This window comes from Loxodonta africana, chromosome 8, assembly GCF_030014295.1.
Source record: "Loxodonta africana isolate mLoxAfr1 chromosome 8, mLoxAfr1.hap2, whole genome shotgun sequence".
Lineage (NCBI taxonomy): Eukaryota > Metazoa > Chordata > Mammalia > Proboscidea > Elephantidae > Loxodonta > Loxodonta africana.
The window spans coordinates 113,026,499-113,048,545 of NC_087349.1; the positions used below are offsets into that span (position 1 = coordinate 113,026,499).

The window sequence follows — 22,047 nt, forward strand, 5'->3', positions numbered from 1 at the left end:
CTTTCTCTTTCAGCTCCTGCAACCTACCTCTTTCATAACCACTAGCAGATTTCTTTTTCGGAGGGAGAGACATAGGTAAAAATGCAAGATACACAATTAACAAAGTGATACATAAATTCCTTTGTGGTAAAACTAGGTTATTCGTACTTTCAAAATAAATGATCTGATAAATACACTGAAACTAATGAATGCACATTTTGTAACCAAGTATTGCTTTAGCAAAAGGTTTATAAAATACTTACCATCCTTACTATTTTCCTTGCAAGCCCATAATTTAAAATACTAATCTCTTTTTCAGTTCCTTACAACTTTATGTTCACATTAACTGCTAGAACGCTGAATCTTATATTCATACTTCTTTCCCTCATATGAATGTTTAAAGAAAATAAAGTCCATGACACTTTATTTACCTCCAAGTTTTGCCCTGATGGAAATGTCTGGTACTGCCCTGGAATTCCACCTCTTGTCCTGTTGTAGTTCTTCTAATAGAATTTTTTGTCTTTTTATCGTCGTATTAAACCCTGAGTCTGGTCTGGGAACTCGCTGTTGAGGTTTCACATCACTAAAATCCACCAGGTTTGGTATGGTCCTGCCAACACCAGGCTTTAAATCAGCATCAGCACCAGGACTCAAAAACTGTGAACAAGGATCACCTAAGGGCTCATCATCCCGAAGTGGAAATAACGGATAATTTGGTCCATACGGTGGGGGATAAGGATAGTGGAGGTGATAGTCTGGCAGGACTGAAGGGGGATAAGGGTGAAACTTAAGAAAAGTAGGATTGCATTTCTTTTCAAATCTACCATAGTCATGTCTGTCCTCAATTCCTGCCACAAAAGGCATGTTCATTTTTCTTAAGAGATCACAGTAGTGTGGATAGTCCATGGTATTAACACCCTTTGTTGCTGAAAGGATGGACCCTTTAGGGATACTTATCTGTCCAGGTGTACACTGTGAATCCATATCTGTGGCCTTTTATGTTTATAAACTTTTTAGGATTTTAAGTTAAGAGCTTCTGATGACACTTTTCCCTTTAACTCTATAAAATCTTATATTTCCAATAATTTCCAGGATTAGGGCTAATCAAGCATAAAGTGACTGATTAAGCTTCTAAATGACTGCAGAGTAGGCTTTCCTTTCCAGAAAAACATTTTTTCTCCATGAAAGGAAGAATAAGGCATTAAAGGAATAGAAATGAAAAAGAAAAAAAGGCCAAGAGTCTTTCGTTGCTTGGCAACAGCTAGAACTGTAACACACTGAACCATTTATTACATACATCATAATATAATTCTTAGGAAAAAACCTTGGTAGCAGTATTTCCATGATACCTTTCTCCTCAACACTCAGGAAAGTGGTGCTCACTTATTATTTATTTTTAAATTTTGTCATAGGTTAATATTTTATGGGAGTCTCTGGGTGGCGCAAATGGTTTGCGCTCTGTTACCTACCAAAAGATTGGCAGTTTGAAACAGCCTCAGGAGAAAGTCCTGGCAAGCTACTTCCAAAAGATCACGGCCATTGCAAACCCAATGGGAGAACAGTTTTACTCTGAAACACATGGGGTTGCTATGAGTTGGAGCTGCCTCTGTGGCAATGGGTTTGGTTTTTGGTTTTAATATTTTATGAGCAAAATGATATTCAGTAAGTAGTACAGATACAGCAGTCAATCCAGTGAAAATATGTTTTTAGAAGCATGTATGTGAATAAAATTATTTATTTAAAGAGATAAACCAAAACCAACCCCCCTGCCGTCGAGTTGATTTCGACTCATAGCGAGTGTATAAGACAGAGCAGAACTGCCCCATAGAGTTCCCAAGGAGCACCTGGCGGATTGGAACTGCCAGCCTCTTGGTTAGCAGCTGTAGCACTTAACCACTACACCACCAGGGTTTCCTTTAAAGAGATACAATGTATAAATTATAACACTAGCTGCTTAAAGAAATGTAAATTTAAATTCGCTGCAGAAATGAACGTGCTTTTTTTAATTATTATTATTATTATACTACTGTTAAATTAGGAGTCCTTGGATGGCACAAATGGTTAAGCACTTAGCTACTAGCCGAAAGATTGGTGATTCGAACCCACCCAGAGGCACCTCAGAAGACAGGCCGGGAGATCTGCTTCTGAGAGGTTACAGCCTTGAAAATCCTATGGAGCAGTTCAATTCTGCACACAATGAGTCGTCATGACTTAGAATTGACTCAGAGGCAACTAACAGTCACATGGTTAAATGGAATATATCTAATTTTTAAGGAAAGTAATTACAGTCAAAGTACATATTTTATATGCCCTAAATTATCCGTAATTCCCTTGAACTCTACTGTGATGTCCCTAATGAGAACACTGAGGGCTTTAAACTCATATCAGGAAACATACCTGGACAATACCAGGGACTGACCGGAATTTAATAAAGTGAATTTTTATTTGATTTGCTCAAAGAACTACAAGGTATTGACCACAATGCTGGCTGGATGCAAATTATTTACATCTCTCTTTAGGAAAACATGGCTGGACCGTCTAAATTTAACCCAGGACTTTATATAGACTAGAACTTCTTGAGAGATCAATCTACTCAGTGGAATAAACTGTACTCAGTTTATCAATTAACATATGCATAAATGTATCCAGTGAACTCAAGGAATCTGCACATTGTTATTAGGCACTGTCTCTAGTTGCTCGAACTTTGTTCTTCCTCGTATTTGCACCAACTGCATAAATTTCTTTTGTAGCTCTGTTCCCATTAAATAAACCCTTTTAGTTGCAGAACACAGTAGAGGCATGATTCTCTTTCAAGCTCTCTGAAACACGGTCTGGCTACAATGACCTCTTGAGCTGATGCATGGTTTTATACTTTTTTTTTTTTCCTGACCCTAGAAGATAAAAAACTGTCTTCCAGGCTGTGTTGCAAAGTCAATTTCATCTGGGTTTTTCCCACCAAGCCTCACCTTTCACTCCTAATATGTATGCCTTCCATTCATCTCGCAATTAAGTTTCATGGATCAATGAAACAGGAACAGTTCCAGGCGACCCTCTAAGGGCTATACCCGTACTCGTTGCCGTCCAGGCTATTCCGACTCCTAGCAACCCTACAGGACAGAGGAGAATTGCCCCATACAGTTTTCCAGGAGCAGCTGGTGCATTCGAAGTGCCAACCTTTTGGTTTAGCAGCCAAACGCTTAACCACTGCAAACAGGTTCTCAATTCTTACCACAAGGAGTACCTGCTGTTCAGAGTTGGCCCACGAATACGCGACTCCTAAGTCTACCGCCTTAGCTTATAAAAAGGGCTTTCGCTCTGCCCGTGAACGCACAAAGCTCGGGCTTTGGGGCCCACCATTCCTTTCCTAGTTTCACAATCTTCAGCAAGTCGCGTATCCTCTCCAAGGTTCCCCGAGTGGCTGTGAAGTTCTGAGGTTCAACGTCAGGCACAGCTGACACTTGACTACCTCTTAGCGATTGCCCTCCGGACTCCTGGACCACACCCACCCGCCTGCGAAGACCTCTGGGCCTCCCCAGCCCCACCACGCGGGCTCCGCGGCCACCCACCCGAGCCCGCCCACAGCGGAAGTGGCGGCCCCTCCTTCCGGCCCGCTGTGGCCCGCCAACTCCAGCCGGCGCGTGCGGCCCAGGGCGGGTGGGCGCGCGTCGCGTAACGATCGTCTGCGCCGACGGTCGGCAGGCGGCGACGAGTGAATGGAGGCCTCGGCCCGGGGCCGGGTGCGGCGGGGCAGGAGGCGGGCTCGGGATGCGGGCTCTCGGCTCTCCGGTCCCGCTGTCCTCCTCGTCCTCTCCGCCTTCCTTGTGCGTGCGCCCCCGTCAGGTGAGGCGGCGGCTCTCAGGGGTCGCCTGGGTTGGCTTCCGGAGTCCGGTATTGTCCGCGGTGCGAAGACGTCGCTGCAGGCGCGGGGCAACCTGGGAGCTGCAAGTTGGAAACAAGTCGTTTTCCTGTTCAAATTATAGGATGGGTTTTCTTGATAGCATTTAAATATCATATATACATATATTTTATCACCACCACTCATCCCCCTTCACCCCCCAAAAAGAAAAAACTAATGCCTTCCCTCCCATTTCCTCCAGCTTTGTGCAGCACGTGTGGGGTCTTAAAGAACAACCTGAAACATTCGATGCGTCTGTGCTCATTTGGAAACCCCGGGTGGCTTAGTGGTTAATAGTTTGGCTGCTAACCAAAAGGTCAGTAGTTACAATCCACCAGCCTCTCGCTGGAAACCCTATGGAGCGGTTCTACTCCGTCCTATAGGGTCGCTCTGAGTCGGAATCCGCTCGATGGCAACCGGTTTGTTTTTTTTTTTTTGATGCTCATTGGGGCCGCAGGTGCCCTCGACCCCGTGTCTGCACTTGTAAACACTTCCTTAAGACTTCGCATATACACGTGATCACACTTAACCAAACCTTTTCTGTGTGGAACCACAAAAGTATACTCATCCCAAAGATCTTCTAGACTAGAGAAATGGTTCTCAAACTTGAGCTGGCATCACAGTCACTCGGTGGGCTTCTTAAAACCTTGATGGCCTCACTCCCAGAATTTCATACTCTGTGGGTCTGGAGTTCGTCAGAGAATTTACATTTCTTACAAATCCCAGGAGACGTTGATGCTGCAGGCCTGGGACCACACTTTGGAAACCACTGCTGCAGAGAACTTTTTTCCTTTGTCATGTGACTGTACTCACTAATATCTAACAAGAGGTTTATTTTTTTAGTGAAGGCAAAGAAAGGAACCCTACGTATACATGGAGAAACAAATGCCAGGGAATGTTAGTGTATAAATAGGAGAGATCATTAAAGCATCTGTATCTGAGGCTTTAAAGTTGAAATGGCTGTTAACTCCCTAATTCATTTCATGGGCTGTTTTCCATCTTTGCATTTCAGTGTGTTAACTTTGTTGGTTCCTTACATATAGCTGATGTAATGATATATTGTGCCTAATATTTCAATATATTTTAAAATTAGTAGTTATGGTGCTTGAGCCCTGGTGGTGTAGTGGTTAAGAGCTCGGCTGCTAACAAAAAGATCTGCAGTTCAAATCCACCAGCCGCTCCTTAGAAACCCTCTGGGGCAGTTAGTTCTGCTCTGTCCTGTAAGTCTCTGTGAGTCAGAATCCACTGGACAGCAACAGGTTTAGTTACTGTGCTGCTTTGACGTATCAGTGATAGTGGAGCTCCATCTATTGGTTGTAGCTGTAAACTGCAGGAAAAGCTGGGATTTTTAAGTTTTGACCGTGTTGCTTAACACCGTTTGTTTCCTTACTTGTACCCAGAGAACCGAAATACTTTATCTTATTTCCAAAATATCTTTAAGATACTGATGAACACACGGCAAAGGAAGAAGTTAGAGTTTAATTGAACTATTGTTTAACTAGAAAGTTTGCATCATTTGGTGTTCAGATATTAGACTCTTTAAAAGTAAAATATCTCCCAGAATTGATGAATAAAAAGCACAGAAGAGATTTGTTTAAAGTGCTAAAAGTTGTTCAAATAATGGGGAATAAGAAAAGAAGACTTCAAGAGCATAAGTATAAAAGGGCTTTGGGATGTAGGAACGGCACAGGGTGGAGAAAGGACAGAAGTGAAATGATTAGCTATCACAGGATGTGCCAAAGTCCAGGTATCGAGGATCCAGAGTCCATTCATCTACTGTAAGTACTAGAACAGCCAGTGATGCCCCTGTAATTGCCCTGTAGGAGCAGGATGCTTCTTGAATATGGTTCATGAGCTTGTCCCAGGTACTAAAGAGTGTGTTTTGTTTTTTAAATTACACTTGGCTGTCTTTTAGTAAAATCACAAGATGAGACCAAAACGAAAAATCCACTGCCCTTGAGTCGATTCTGACTCATAGCGACCCTATGAGTCAAGATCAGACAGACGTACTAAATTCTGTCTTAGTTTTCTAGTGCTGCTATGACAGAAATACCACAAGTGGATGGCTTTAAAAGAAAAAATTTATTTTCCCATGGTTTAGGAGGCTAGAAGTCTGAATTTAGGGTGCCAGCTCTAGGGGAAGGCTTTCTGTCTCTGCAGACTCTGGGGGAAAGTTCTTACCTCTTCTGAGCTTCTACTCCTGGGCAATTTTCATGCTGCTTGGCAGCATCTCTCTTCCCTCATCTCTGCTTCTTTAGCTTGCTTGTTTCATTTCTTTTTTATCTCAAAGGAGACTGATTTAAGACATACCCTGCACTAATCCTATCTCATTAACATAACAAAGATAACCCATTCCCAAATGGGATTATAACAGGCATGGTTCCCACTCATAGTGACCCTGTGAGACCTCTGAATATTAAAGACCTGATGTTTGTATAGAATTTTACAGTTTGTACAATATTCATCCAGTCCCTACAAAAACTCTTGAAGCTCCAATTATTATTAGTCCCATTATACCCATGGGGAAACTTAAGCTACTAGAGCTTCAAGTGACTTTCCCAAGATCAGTAAGTGCCAGAATTAGAACTTAAACTCAGTACTTTGACTTTGAATCCCACGCTTGCAGAACACTTTACTACCTCTCTATTAAAGGTTATTGGAATATAGTGCTTTATTGCATATTTTATACTGCACGTCCAGTTTGTTCTATGCACACTACAGTGTTATGTCCATCATGTTTGTTTGCTCAGTAATGACTGAAGGGTATCAATATACTGTAACAATTACTGTTTAACATTTAAAGAGCCCTGGTGGTGCAATGGTTAAGCACTTGACTGCTGACTGAAAAGTTGGTGGTCCGTACCCACCTAACAGCTCCTCAGAGAAAGGCCTGGCGATCTGCTCACACAGATGACAGCCTAGAAAGCCCTTTGGGGCTGTTCTGCTCTGTCGTGTGGGATCACTATGAGTCAAAATTGACTCAAAGGCACCTAACAACAACACAACAGCATTTAATACCTTTTATATGGAGATGGACATCATGCTTGGTAAGGTAAATGGTTAGCAAAAAAGAGGAAGATTCTCAATGAGATGGATTGACACAGTCTCTGCAGTCATGGGCAAACGTAGTAACTATTGAGAGGCTATCACAGGATTGGGCAGTTTCATTCTGTTGTTCATAGGGTCACTATGAGTGGCAATAGACTCAGTGGCACCTAACAACAACAACCTATGCAAGGTATTATGTTTGTAGTGATTCTTGATAAATTGACATAAACCCTGGTCCTGCTATAAAATGAGGTTTATGATCTAATAAGGAAAATGATATATATGTATAGATAATTATAATGCATTGTAGAATGGGTATCATAAGAGAGGTCCCCAAAACCAAACCCATTGCCATCGAGTCGATTCCGACCCTTAGCAACCCTATAGGACAGAGTAGAAGTGTCCCATAGGGTTTCCAAGGAGCTGTTCGTGATGTGAACTGCCAACCTTTTATGGTTAGCAGCCAAACTCGTAACTACTGTGCCATCGGGGCTCCATGATGTAATATAGAGGTAATAAATGAAAGAGACAAACAGAAAATTTGATGGAGAAGGACTTTGTGATTTGGTTATTGAAGGGTGGGAAATTTGAACTTTTAAAATAAAGGGTCTGTTCTATGTGGATGTAGAAAAAACCACAAGTCAGATAAAGTAGGGAGGATATGAGAAGCAGTAGGTGAATTTATTACATTGGGACAAATGAAGGGAAGTGGAATTGGATCAGAGATATCAGATGTCAGGAGAATGATTTATGGCCTTCCCCTTCAGCCAAGATCAAATAGTTATTTCAATCTCTTGGAATTTCTACAAATATTTGGTCATTTCTGTTTGTTTTTGACAGTTGGCTATTTGATACGATTACCAAGAGGATTTCATTTGTCCCAAGATTTGGTGAAAATAGTGGGATCAACAAATTTTCCAGGTATTTATAAGTAAATTTTCTGGAATTTTAAGAGAGTAATTACCGTTCATTTAATTAAATTTTACTAGTTTTACCCACAAAGCTAAATTTTCTCTAGCTATCTCTGTCTTTTTATTCTACAGGAAGACCTTTTTCATTCTGTAGGAATGGATTAAAATTGTTTCTTTATAGTTAGATTCGTCTTGGCCTAACTCTGTTTGGTGTAACTGCTAAGCTATTTTAACTGCTAAGTTATTTCTAAAAATTTATCTGGTTAACGTAGCTTATGATATTTTTTCTTGTTACTGTATGATAACTATAGTAATATTAAGTGTATGCAGTTCATACACAGTAAACTTATTTCAATAAGATCTACATATTTTGAAGATTTAAGAATTACTGAAGGTTTTGTAGTGGTTACATGAGCCATAGCAACCACTCTTTACCTTTTACTTATTTTTTTTATAATACACATGCCATAAAATATCTCCTCTTAAAGTGTGCAACTCAGCAATGAGTATGTTCACAAAGTTGTGCGTTAATTAAGAATAATTGTTATCAAGTCGATTTCAACTCATGGCGACCCCATTTGTGTCACGGTAGAACTGTGCTCCAGGAAGTTTTCAGGGGGTGATTTTTTGGAAGTAGATCATCTGGCCTCTCTTCTGAGCCACCTCTGCATAGACTTGACCCGCCAACTTTGCAGTTAGCAGCCATGAGCATTAACTGTTTGCACCACCCAGAGACTCATTGTAGCCTTGTCTACCGTCTAATTCCAGAACATTTTCAGTGAAGACACCCCATGTCCATTAAGCACAAACTCCCCATTGCCCTGTCCTTTTCAGCTCCTGGCAACCACTAACTCTTTGAAGACCTGTGGGACATACTGTATCCCACCCACTTTTTATGCCTCTGGAGTTCTTTGGAAAGGAGGTAGCCCGATTTTAACGCATTTAGCCTCAAGGTGAGAGCCTTTTGAAATGTGTGAAACTCAGAAGTCCTTAGTGGAAGCCTCATTTTTGTGTAGATTGAGCACTGTCTTAGATGATGCCTCTTAGATGTGTGAATTTTCTAAACTTTTGACAGGTTTGCCTTTATTCCTGTGAGGTAAGCCTCCACACCATATTTCCTAGTTACTGTGTTCTTTCGGGAATGTAATTATGAGCATAAGCTATTGGCAGCCTTCATTCAGTGATAGTGGCCATTTTCTCCTTTACACTATTCATTATTTACAGGTGTTACTGGCTCCCTTCTTTTCTAGCTTCTGAGCAGTAAATGATACCTTTCCAATAAGGAATAATGCATTGCAGTGGTACTTTTTAAGAGATTGGAACTCCTATAACTTATTCTTACTCTGCATTCAAACTAGGGCCCAATCATTACTTCTACTTGTGGCAGGTAGAATGCACTGCTGTGAGTAGTCCTGCGGTATTCCCGGGCAGCTGTTTCTGCTTCTTAGCTGTTAGTACTGATTTTGTTATAATGAAGAATAAATAATAGTGGTAATTTTCCTGAGATTCAAATTCCTTTGTTGTTGTTAGGTGCTGTTGAGTTGGTTCCAACTCACAGCGACCCTATGCACGACAGAACAAAACACTGCTCGGTCCTGCACCATCCTTAAAATCGTTAGATGCTTGTGCTCATTGTTGCAGCCACTGTGTCAGTCTACCTTGTTGAGGGTCTTCCTCTTTTCCGCTGACCCTGTACTTTAGTTTTATTTATTTGGACTGTAAGTACTGCTTTTTCAGTAATGACAAATGCATTGTAGTGGTAATTCTCCTGAGTTTAAAAAAAAAAAAAAATCCCTTGGCTTTATTTGGGCTGTAGGTACTGCTTTTGCAGTAAGGAAGAATGCATTGGACCACGTTTTGAAAAGCTTCGTGAGAAACAATAAAAGCACTAAGAAGGAGGAGACTAGACTAAAATGTGTGTGTAGTCATTCCCAGGTGTCTTCATGTTTTACCTCATGCTTTGCAAATTTTCAAGAAATAAAATTAAAAAACTAAAAAGCCCTGATTTTATCATTGAGTCATCGGCAGGATTTACATCATTATCCACTGTATGCGGGGACATACTTGATGCCAGATAATGGGTATCAAAATCCATAAATCATAACAAAAATTCTGAATTGGTCCTTCATTAGTGAAAACATATAGTATCATCAAAAACTTCAAAGGAGAAAATAATTGGGTCTTGAAAGGGTTTTAGTCCATTTTTTGTCTGTTTTAGACATTTCATATAAATGTCATGATATAATATGTAACCTTTTGTCTCTGGTTTCTATTACTTACAATGATGTCTTCAAGATTCATCCATGTTGTAGGTATCAGCACGTCATTCCTTTTTATGGCTGAATATTATTACATTGTATGGACCCAGCCACATTTGTTTATCCTTTAAGGTTTCTTCCACTTTTTGGCTGTTTTGAATAATGCTGCAAAGAACTTTTGTGGAACATTGTGTACAGGTTTCTGTGGGAGCATATGCTTTCAGTTTTCTTGGGTGTATCTAGTAGATTGCTAAATTATATAGTAACTCTATGTTTAACTTTTTGAGAAACTGCCAAAGTATGTTCCAAAGTGGCCACACTATTTTACTTTGCCACCAGCAATGTACAAGAGTTCCACTTTCTTCACATCTTTGCCAATACTTGCTATTGACTGTCTTTTTCATTATAGCCATCCTGTTGTTGTTGCTGGGTGTCATTGAGTCAACCCTATATGACAGAGTAGAACTGCTCCATTGGCCTTCCCAGGCTATAATCTTTATGGGAGTAGACCGCCAAGACTTTTCTGGTGGAGCTGCTGGTGGGTTCGAATTGGTTGCATTTTGGTTAGCAGCCAAGCACTTAACCATTGGCCACCAGGACTCCTTCATAAAACCAAAAAAACCAAATCCATTGCCATCTAGTTGATTCCGACTCATAGCGATCCTATATGACAGAGCTGCCCCATAGGGTTTCCAAGGAGTGGCTGGTGGATTCAAACTGCTGACCTTTTGTTGAGCAGCTGAGCTTTTAACCACTGGGTGTAAAATGTTAATCTCAATGTGTGTGTGCGTGTGTGTGTGTGCGTTTTAATTTACTGTGCTTTAGGTAAAAGTTTACAAATCAAATCAGTCTCTGATACAAAAAAGCCATACACACTGACATGCACTCCCAGCTGCTCTCCCCTTGATGAGACAGCACATTCCTCCTCTCCACCCTGTATTCCCTGTGTCCATTCAACCAGCTCTTGTCCCCATCTTCTCATCTTGCCACCAGCCAGGAGTTGCTCACATAGTCTCATGTGTCTACATGAGCCACAAAGTTCTCTCCTCACCAGCATCATTATCTAGAGTCTAGGCCAATCCCTGTCTGTAGAGTTGGTTTCGGGAATGGTTCCAACCTTGGGCTATCAAAGGGTCCAGGGACCATGACCGTCAGGGTCCCTCCAGTTTCAGTCAGACTATTAAGCCTGATCTTTTATGAGAATTTAAGATCTGCATCCTACTGCTGTCCTGTTCCATCATCAGTGTGGTTTTGATTTGCATTTCCCTAATGACCATTGTTTAATCAGTAGTTACAAATATTTATACCTATATTCTAAGAGTTTTATAGTTTTAGCTCTTGTATTTATGTCTTTGATTAATTTTGAGTTAATTTTTGTGTATGGTGTGAGGCAGGAGTAGAACTTCATTCTTTTGCATGTGGGTATCCAGTTGTCACAGCACCATTTGTTGAGGAGTTTGTTCTTCCCCCGTTGAAATGAACTTGGCACCCTTGTTGAAAATCAGTTGACCATAGATACATGAATTTATTTCTGGCTCTCAATTCTATCTATTGATCTATCCTTCTATCTAGATCTAGATATGTAGATCTATAGATCTATCCATCTGTATATCTGTCCTTATACCAGTACCATACTCTTTTGATTACTCTTGCTTTGTAGTAGGTTTTAAAAATGGGAAGTCTGAGTCCTACAATCTTGTTTTTTTTCAAGATTATTTTGGCTATTTAGATCCCTTGTGATTCTAAATGAATTAGAGAAAACTTTTCAAATTGTGCAAAAATGGCAACTGGAGGTTTGATAGGGAATGTGTTGAATCTGAGGATGAATTGGAGGAGTATTGCCATTTTTAACAATATTAAGCTTTCCGTGAACATGGATGTCTGTTTATTTAGGTCTTCAGTTTCCATCAATGGCATTTGTAGTTTTCAGTGTGAAAGTCTTGCATTTACTTTGTTAAATATATTCCTAAGTATTTTATTCTTTTTGATACTATTATAAATGAATAGTCTTCTTTATTTCGTTGGAGCCCTGGTGGCATAGTGGTTAAGAGCTCAGCTGGTAACCAAAAGTTCTGCGGTTGGAATACACCAGCTGCTTCTTGGAAATCCTATGGGAAGGTTCTACTGTGTCCTATAGGGTCACTGTGCAGAGTGTTCATTGCAATTATGTAGAAATATAGTAGATTTTTATATATTGACATTGTATCCTGCAAACTTGCTAGTTACTAGCTTTAGTTTTTTTTTTCTTTTTGCAGATTCCTTAGTATTTTCTATATACAGGATCATGTGATCTGCATATAGAGATAGTTTTATTTCCTCCTTTCCAATTTGAATGATCTTTATTTTTTCTTGCCTAATTGCTCTGGCTAAAACATCCAGTACTTTGTAGTATAGACGTGCCAAGTAGACATCCTTGTATTCTTCTTAATCTTAGAGGGAAAGTGTTGAGTCTTTCACCGTTAAAGATGATGTTAGCTGTGAGTTTTTTTGTAGATTCCATTTATTAAATTGAGGAAGTTCCCTTCTACTCTAGTTTGTTGAGTGTTTTTATTATGAAAACGGTGTTGGATTTTTGTCAGATCTTTTCTGTGTGTCTATTGAGATGATCATACAGGTTTTTTTCTTTATAGATATATTACACTTACTGATTTTTATATGTTGAACCAAATTTGAATTTTTAGCATAACTCTTACTTGGTTATGATGTAAAATCCTTTTTATAAGTTGTTTGATTTGGTTCTCTTATATTTTTAGAAATTACCCATCTGTATTCATAAGAGCTATTGGTATGTAATTTTCTTATGATGTCTTTGTCTGATTTTGGTTTCAGGGTATTACTGCTATGATAGAATGAGTTGGGAAATGTTCGCTCCTCTTCTGTTTTTTGGAAGAGTTTGTGAATGATTGTTAATTCTTTAAATATTTGGTAAAATTTGTCAGAGAAGCCCTCTGGTTATGGGCTTTTCCTTGTGGGAAGTTTTTTTATTTTTTCAAATTAATTCATTATCTTGTTTTAGACATATTAAGATTTTCTATTTCTTTTTGAGTCAGTTTTGGTGGTTTGTGTCTTTATAGGAATTTGTTCATCTCATCTACAGTATCTAGTTTATCGGCATACAAGTTAAAACCCTTTTAAATTTCAATAAATCAATAAATCTTTCCTTCCTGGTTTTAGTAATTTGAATCTTCTGTATTTTTTATTGGTCAGTCTGGTTAAAGTTTTGTCAATTTTGTTGATTTTTTCAGAGAACTCACTTTTGATTTTGTTGATTCTCTTTATTACTTTTGTATTCTCTATTTCCACTCTAATTTTTATTTCCTTATGCTTTCTTTGGGTTTAGTTTGCTATCTTTTTATAATCTCATAAATGGAAGGTTATTATTATTATTATTATATTACAATTTATTTGTTTTTTGTTGTTGAAAATATACAGCCAAACTTACTCTAATTCAACAATTTCTGCATGTACAAATCAGTGACACTGATAACATTCTTTGAGTTGTACAACCATTCTTACTCTCTTTTTGAGTTGTTCCTTCCCCATTAACATAAGCTCACTGCCCCCTAAGTTTCCTGTCTAATTTTTTGAGTTGCTGTTGTCAATTTGATCTATATAGATACATCTTAAAAGAGCACAATACTCTAAGGAAAACACTCTTTACTAGTTAAGCTAAACTATCATTTGATTTTAAGAAGACTTCAGGAGTATTTTTGGTTTAAGGTTTAAAGATTATCTCAGGGCAATAGTTTCAGGGGTTCATCCACCCACAATGACTCTGGAAAGTCTGAATTCCATGAGAGTTTTAAATTCTGTTCTTCGTTTTCCCTCTTTTGATTAGATTTCTGCTGTAGAATCTTTGATAATAATGTTCAGTGGTGGTAGCCAAGCATCACCCAGTTCTTCTGGTCTCATGGCAGAGGAGGCAGTTGTTCATGGAGGCAGTTAGCCACACATTCCATTTCCTCCTTCTATTCTTGACTCTCCTAAGGTGGAAGGTTATTGATTTTAGATTTTTCTTCTTCTTTTAGTATAGGTATTTACAGCTATAAATTTTCCTCTGAGCACTGCTTTCACGACATTTCATCAGTTCTGGCACACTGTATTTTTGTTTCATGCTTCTCAAAGTATATTTTAATTCCCCTAATGATTTATACTTGGTCCACTTGTTAGTTAACTTTCACATATTTTTGAATTTCCCAATTTTCCTTCTGTTATTTATTTCTAATTTCATTCGATTGTGTTGTAATAACGTATTTTATGAGATTTCAGTATTTTGAAATTTATTGATGTTTGTTTTATGGTATTAACACGTTGTGTATCCTAGAGAATATTCCATATGCATTTGAGAAGAATATATATTTCACTCACTGAGTGGAGTGGTCTATAAATGTTTATTAGGTCTAGTTGGTTTATAGTGTTGTTCATGTCTCCTGATTTCATGCTTATTGTCTATCTAGTTTTATACTTTGTTGAAAATGGCATGTTGGAGTCTTCAATGATTATTTTTGAATTGTCAGTTTTTTCTTCAGATCTGTCAGTTTGTGTTCCATGTATTTAGGAGCTCTGTTGTTAGATGCATATATATTTATAATTGTTATATCTTCTTGATGGAATGGCCCTTTGTTAATCTATAATTCTTTGTATTTGTAGTAACAATTTTTGTCTTAAAGTCTATTTTGTCTGATATAGCTCAGCTCTCTTTTGGCTACTGTTGCATGGTACATCTTTTCCCATCCTTTTGCTTTGAGTTAGCTCTATTCCATCTGACCTCTCTGTTGGCTGCTGGAGTGCTGGTTTTCACTGTGATTGCAAACTGTTGGTTTTTGTGAAAGTTAAGGTTATGTGTCAAGTTGGCTGGGCCATGATTCCCAGTGGTTTGGCAGTTATATAGTGATGTAGTTTGGCAGTTATGTAATAATATAATTTGACAATTATGTAATGATGTAGTTATTCTCCACTTTGTGATATAATGTAATCAGCTCCATGATGTGATCTGATGTGATCAGCCAGTCAGTTGTAAGGAGAGTTTCCTTGGGGGTGTGGCCTGCATCCAATATATATGGAAATTTCGGTGAAGCTTGCTGGCCTTTGCTCGCTCTGGATCGTGCATCTGGCTTGTCATCATCTGACCTTCGGTTCAAACTTGAAGCAGCAGCCTATCACATTGCCTGATGATATTGGGATTTGTCAGCTTCTACAGCCTGTGAGCTGGCAGCTTGCCATCTGAACTGCTGATCTTAACTCATTTCCTTCTTTTTTTATTTTGCTGTACAAGATTAAACTTGATCTTAAAAATGGATTTTTGTTTTTCAATTCAACAGTCAGTTCTTACATCACATAGTAGATTCTTATATGATATTTTACTAGTTGTAGCTCCACAGAATGCTGACTGATTTTTCTTGCCTCAAATTTCTTCAGTTCTTTCTGAAATGTAAGATCTCATTGTTTCTCTATGTCCTTTTCTATTCTGTGATCTTTGTTTTAACCTTTTACTTAGTATTTTCTGTTCAGCTGGCCTTCAGCTTTCATTCACTTGTGTTTGCATTTATTCAATAAATATTCATTTACATCTTTGTCGCACTTCCAAGTCAGTCTATTTTTTTTTTTTTTGGTGTGTGTAATTAATACCATTTTGTATGTCTCATCTGTACCTGTTCTGACATCCTCACCAACACTAAATATTATCCAACTTTTTGATTTTTGCTAACCTGGCATTGTTACCTTTGCTTGACTTTTTCTTGTGGTTTGCTAAGGAGTACCTTGAATATTACTTATATATTTCAGTTATTAAGCCTTTATTATGTTGTTTGCAAGTATCATCTCCTAGCTGTCATATCTGTTAAATCTGTGATATATAGGCCTAAACAGAAATTGCTAATATTTAAGAAGTTGAGTTCAGTATTTTTCTTTATATGTATGTGTTTTTTGCATTGAGAAACATCCTTTTATATCCCAAAGAGAAATATGTTATTTATATCTCAAAGTCATACAGGTATTTTACATTTTCTTTAAAATTGATATGATTTTACCTTCATGTTTTCAGTCCACCTGGAATTTATTTTTTATTTTGCTTTGAGATATTCATCTAACTTTTTTGTGTGTAGAGTGGTATATTTTTTCTAACATTATTTATTAATAACCTACATTTTCTCCAGTGATTCAGGGTGGTATTTCTATCATATAGCAGTTTTTTATACTTGTTTGAATTTTTCTAGACCCACTGTTCTTTTCCATTTATTGCTTTTTGTCTGTACTAGTCCACTCTATATGAAGAAGAACAGGGCATCAGGATTGGAGGAAGACTCATTAACAACCTGTGTTATGCAGATGATACAACCTTGCTTGCTGAAAGCAAAAAGGACTTGAAGAACTTACTAATGAAGATTAAAGATCACAGCCTTCAGTATGGATTGCACCTCAACATAAAGAAAACAGAAGTCCTCACAACTGGACCAGTGAGCAGCATCATGATAAACGGAGAAAAGATTGAAGCTGTCAAGGATTTCATTTTACTTGGATCCACGATCAACAGCCATGGAAGTAGCAGTCAAGAAATCAGACAACGCATTGCATTGGGTAAATCTGCTGCAAAACACCTCTTTAAGGTGCGGAAAAGCAAAGATGTCACCTTGAAAACTAAGGTGTGCCTGACGCAAGACATGGTATTTTCAGTAGCCTCGTATGCATGTGAAAGCTGGACAATGAATAAGGAAGACCGAAGAAGAATTGACGCCTTTGAATTGTGGTGTTGGGGAAGAATACTGAATATACCATGGACTGCCAAAGGAACGAACAGATGGCGAGACTGTGTCTTACACACTTTGGATATGTTGTCAGGAGGGATCATTCCCTGGAGAAGGACGTCACTCTTGGCAAAGTACAGGATCAGTGGAAAAGAGGAAGGCCCTGAATGTGGTGGATTGACCCAGTGGCTGCAACAATGAGCTCAAGCATAACAACAGTTGTAAGGATGGTATAGGACTGGGCAGTGTTTCGTTCTGTTGTGCATAGGGTTGCTATGAGTCGGAACTGACTCGACAGCACCTGACAACAAAGTCCACTTTATTAATGTAACTTTGTAATATATTTTAATAACATCTCTTCTCTTTGCTTTTCTTTTATTGAATTGCCTTAGCTATTTATGAACCTTTAGTCTTTCAAATACATTTTAGAGTAAGTATTTACGAGTATCTTAAAAAATTGTGTTGGGATTCTACTTGCAACTGTGTTGACTATATACCATAAATATGGGTGTAAATTAAAAAAAAATTAGTATCTGTTAAATAATAATTCTACCCTTTCATTATTATGGCAGTGTAGCCTAATTTTTTGATACAGGCTAAAAATGTTCCTCATATTTTGTTTGATTATAGATTAATACCTGTTAATTGTTCCCAAAAATGTTATCTTGTTTTTTATTATAATTATTTCTGATATAGAAGAATATTATTTATTTTGATATATTGATCTTCCTTTGGGAAATCTGGCTGGATTTGCTTACTTTTGCTGTGACTGAAATGTCTACAAAGTTTAATGGGCATGAGAAGAGGGGATAGTACTGGCTGGGGCCTCTTGCACTGTCAAAAAATCCAGAGAAAAAAGGGTATGTTGGAGTTGAGACTCCAAATATGAGGAGGCATTTAGGTACTTACATGAGTAAAATCACAAAGGAGTGGTGCAATTTGCTGCTTTAGGGAATTATATAAGTAGTTTGACATGATAAGGGCAAAGCATGTGAAAAGAGGTATAGTAAGATATGTTTATGAAAGGAGCCCTAGTCGTGCAGTGGTTAAGTGCTCAGCTGCTAACCAGAAGGTTGGGAATTTGATCCCACAAGCTGTTCTGTAGCAGAAAGATACGGCAGCCTGCTTTTGTAAAGATGTACAGCCTTGGAAAAACTATGGGTCAATTCTACTCTGTCCTATAGGGTTGCAGTGAATTGGAACCTACTTTGTGACAATGGGTTTGATTTTTTTAAGATATATGTAAAAGAGAGATCATAGAAAGGATGGCCTGTAAGTCATTCTAAGGAGTGGAAATTGTTGGAGTAAGTATTTTTAAAAGAAGGTAGGGAGACTAAGAGACTTGTAAACTGAAAAAAACTAGGAAAGAAATAGGAAAAAGAAGAGCAGAAATTAATTAAAAAAAGAACAAAATAAAGAGGTTCAATAGAACAAAAGCTATCTTTGCAACAATTAATAGGCTTTTGGCAAAATTTATCATGAGAAAATAACTAAAGTACAAATAAACATTATGAATAACTGAAGATATGGTGAAATTTTAAAAACTGTAAGTTAATATTCTGAACATTTGAAATGGATAATTCTGTAGTAAAATATAAATTTCTAAAAGACTTTATTAAATCACTGAGTAGACTAGTAATCAGTTCTTAGTAGTCACAAATTTGTTTTCCTACTCCACCCACTAGGTTATATATTTTCCAAGGGAAAAAGAAACAAAAATCCTATGTATGACCTTTCAGAGAAAATTTGTAGAAGAACATTTGCACATTTTATTTTAGGAGGCCATTATAATCTTAGATGCCTACATTAATAATAATAAATAACAGCTTTAATACTGAAATTGGAAAAGGATAAAGGATAATACAAGAAAAAAAATTATACGTAAGTTAAATTTGGGAACACAGATGCAAATATCCAGAGAAAAATATTTGCGAATTGAATCCAAAAGTGTTTAGGTAAAAAAGCATGACCAATTAGATTTATTCTAGGAAGGCAATCTGTTAATGTCAATCATTTTATTAAAATATTCAAGAAGAAAAAAACTCAATAGATTTAGTAAAAGCATTTGTTAAATTTTAATACTAATTTATGATAAAAAATAAGTCAACCAAGAGTAGAGGGAACTCTCTTAACCTTAGGATGGATATCCACTGAAAAGTATCATACTTTATGGTGAAACTTTAGAAGCACTTCTTCAAAGTTTATTTTGATTCTCAAAAATATTTTTTATTTTACCTGATCGCAATAATCTTCAAATATGGTGAATCAGTGAAAAGTTGGCATTCTATTTCTGAACATTTGTTGGAACCTTTTTCTAAAAGCTTACTTATGACTAAACTCAAAAGAGTATTAATTGAATCTTCACTGTGTTCATTTTATATTCTCTTGAGAATATAGTTTTTGCTTGTCTACTTATCAGGATTCTTTAAATTTTAAAGCAAAATGGAACAAAATGCTTAACACAGAAGCCCCTCCTCCCTCCTTATCCCTGGTTTTCCTTTCCACAGTTTTAGTTAGCCATGGTCGCCCTCGGTTTGAAAATGTTAAATGAGTACATAGCATGATGAAGTCTCAGGCTGTCCCACCTCCGTCATTCACGTAACTTTTATTACAGTATAGTATTATTTTTCTATTTTACTAGTTATTATTGCTAATCACTTCCTGCACCTAATATATAAATTAAATTGTATCATAGGTATGTATATATAGGACAAATCATAATATATATAAGGTTTGGTGCTATCTGTGGTTTCAGGCATCCACGGGGACTACTGTTGAAAATCAGCCTTAGTACACATTTATTGACTTTTAATCACTTTGTAATTTTTATCCAGAAAATTGTGCTGCACCACTGAGAATATTGTAATATTTTTTTAAGCTGAATACGTTTATCTTATCAGTATTCAGATTTGGCTTTGCAAAACAGAGTAGATTAAACCTATGTAGAATTATCTTAATACTTTGTAATTAAAGTAGTATTCTGAAAATAAGCTTGGTTAGTGAGCTCTGAATAAAAAAAAACAAAGAGAAACATTATGTTCAAGTTGAGGACACACATACGCAATCCACGTATACATCTTTTTAGTGTTACTTACATAGAAGGCAGTGAAATTCAGTTCAATAGGAGCAGTAATCCAAAGAAAACCTATAAAAACATGTAACCCAAACTACAAAAATATGTGGCATTATAGAAAGAATGAGCATAAAATATTATTGGAACATTTTAATGTTGTATTTTCAGTAAGAGTATATGTCATGCTCCATCAAAGAAGTCCACATGTGTTATGTGCAACCCAACAACTGCGAAATGAGGAACTGATAGACCCATCATACCAATGGCACGGGCCAAGAGGTAAAATTGTTTCAGGTAGGATTTTGTTTCAGTTGTCTTAATTAAATTGATGTGTCTAAAATGTATTCAGAACAAAAAGAAGGTTTTTATTTCATTAACACTTGTCCATTCCCTCTATTTTTTTCTGCAGTTTGCTGTTGGAGTTAGAATATAACAATGTAGCTGGTATTATTTTTTCCCCATATTTTAATTTGAAATAAATAGAGACAATGTACAAGAATGAGCTGTTTGGAGAGTTTGTTATGCATCTCTATTTCAAATAGTTCTTTTGTTTAAAGTTCAGAACATCGTTTTGGTTAGACTTTTGCTAGCAAAGTATGTATGAAGAAACAAAGGGAATCTGGATTTTCTAAAATATACAAATGAGCACTTGAGCTGTAGATTTGTAAGTATGGTTTTATAGAGCCACACGTAGGGACAGTTGGAGACTTTATTGTTATTGTTATTATATATTTTGATTTACATTTTTTCTGTCTAAAATTCTGACCAGATAATATGGATTATATTTGTAATTCAATTTAAGAATTATTATTCAATTTGAAACAAATAGCTAAATTTAACATAGATATTTTAGTATTAAAGAATGCTTTTAAATATACTGCGTGGATTGACAGTGGTTGTCTGTTAATATATTGTTAGTCATTTGGTTACAAATAAACATTGCACTCGGGTTTATCCACATGAACAAAATGAATTTGAGACACACCTGAGTGGTAGCTTTACAGGTTTTAGGTTTTTGAGAAAACAAGATCTTATTCTTACAAAGCTACTTTTCCCCATAGAGATTACTGTTGGTATGGCTGGTTTGATTAAACTTTTCTATTGTTATTCTGAAATGCATATTTTACTTTTACTATAATTTTTCATTTGCTAAAAGCAGATTTATTTTTACAGTGTACTTTGAAAAATACAAATTAGCCCAGCTGTTTTTCTTTCAGCCTCACTAAAAATCAAGATTGATGAATTTTCTTCCTAAAGATATGTTGAATGAAACACCTTATTGTTTTTGTATATTCTGAGGAATGTTTTCTTTACTGTGCTATTTACCAGGTTTTTTTGTTTGTTTGTTTTCAACCATTTTGGTACTTTGAAATAGTGCCTGCGGATAAAAACCTACAGGTTTATTTTATTACCTTGAGTGAAGAAAACCAGCGTATTTATTCAAAGACATGCCAAAAAAATTCATAGGAAATATTTATTTTGTATTGTGTTTTAATTCATATTTTTATATAATTGAAGGATCTCCATTATAAATTTTTATGTTTCTGTTTATTACAAAATAGCTGAAACTTTACTGAGTTATTCTGCACTTTACGTCAAAATGGTGGTTCCTTAAAATGAATGATTTGCATGTTTAGTAAGTGTCTGAGCCCTGGTGGCACGGTGGTTAAGAGCTCAGCTACTAACCAAAAGGTCGGCAGTTCAAATCACCAGCTGCTCCTTGGAAACCCTGTGGGCAATTCTACTTTGTCCTGTAGGGTTGCTGTGAGTCAGAATCTACTTGACAGCAATGGGTTTGGTTTTTGGTTTGGTAATTGGTGGATATCATTGTGCAAGGTTTTGTAGGAGATCCAAAGATCAGACATAACCTCTGCCTCACTACAATGATACAGTAGGAACCACTGTGCCACATATCCATGAAATCAGTGGGGGTCAGTACCAGAAATGCCTAAGAGATTTGGAAGCTAATATTAATGAGTGAAGTGGTCAAGGTGTAAAAACATCCAATACTGGAATTATAATCAAACATTATTTTTATTGCTCTGTGGTCTCAACCACCCAGACCCAGTGCCGTCGAGTTGATTCCGACTTATAGCGCCCCACTCTGTGGTAGTAGCACATAAATGTAATACAGACGTAT

At 37.2% G+C, this 22,047-nt stretch overlaps 2 protein-coding genes across 2 annotated transcripts in view; one reads left to right on the forward strand and one right to left on the reverse strand.

The window, feature by feature from the left end:
- Positions 1-1,889, reverse strand: part of SPMIP7 (sperm microtubule inner protein 7) — a 107,375-nt gene extending 105,486 nt beyond the window's left edge. Inside the window, exon 1 of the mRNA XM_003407113.3 lies at positions 411-1,889. Within this exon, the coding sequence (XP_003407161.2) occupies positions 411-963 (553 nt within the window). The 5' untranslated portion in view covers positions 964-1,889. The remainder of the gene's footprint in view (positions 1-410) is intronic.
- A 1,788-nt stretch (positions 1,890-3,677) lies between these two features.
- The window catches only part of ZPBP (zona pellucida binding protein), a 202,016-nt gene continuing 183,646 nt past the window's right edge, over positions 3,678-22,047 (forward strand). Inside the window, exons 1-3 of the mRNA XM_003407109.4 lie at positions 3,678-3,819; positions 7,763-7,843; positions 20,076-20,201. Of these exons, the coding sequence (XP_003407157.1) occupies positions 3,693-3,819; positions 7,763-7,843; positions 20,076-20,201 (334 nt within the window). The 5' untranslated portion in view covers positions 3,678-3,692. The remainder of the gene's footprint in view (positions 3,820-7,762; positions 7,844-20,075; positions 20,202-22,047) is intronic.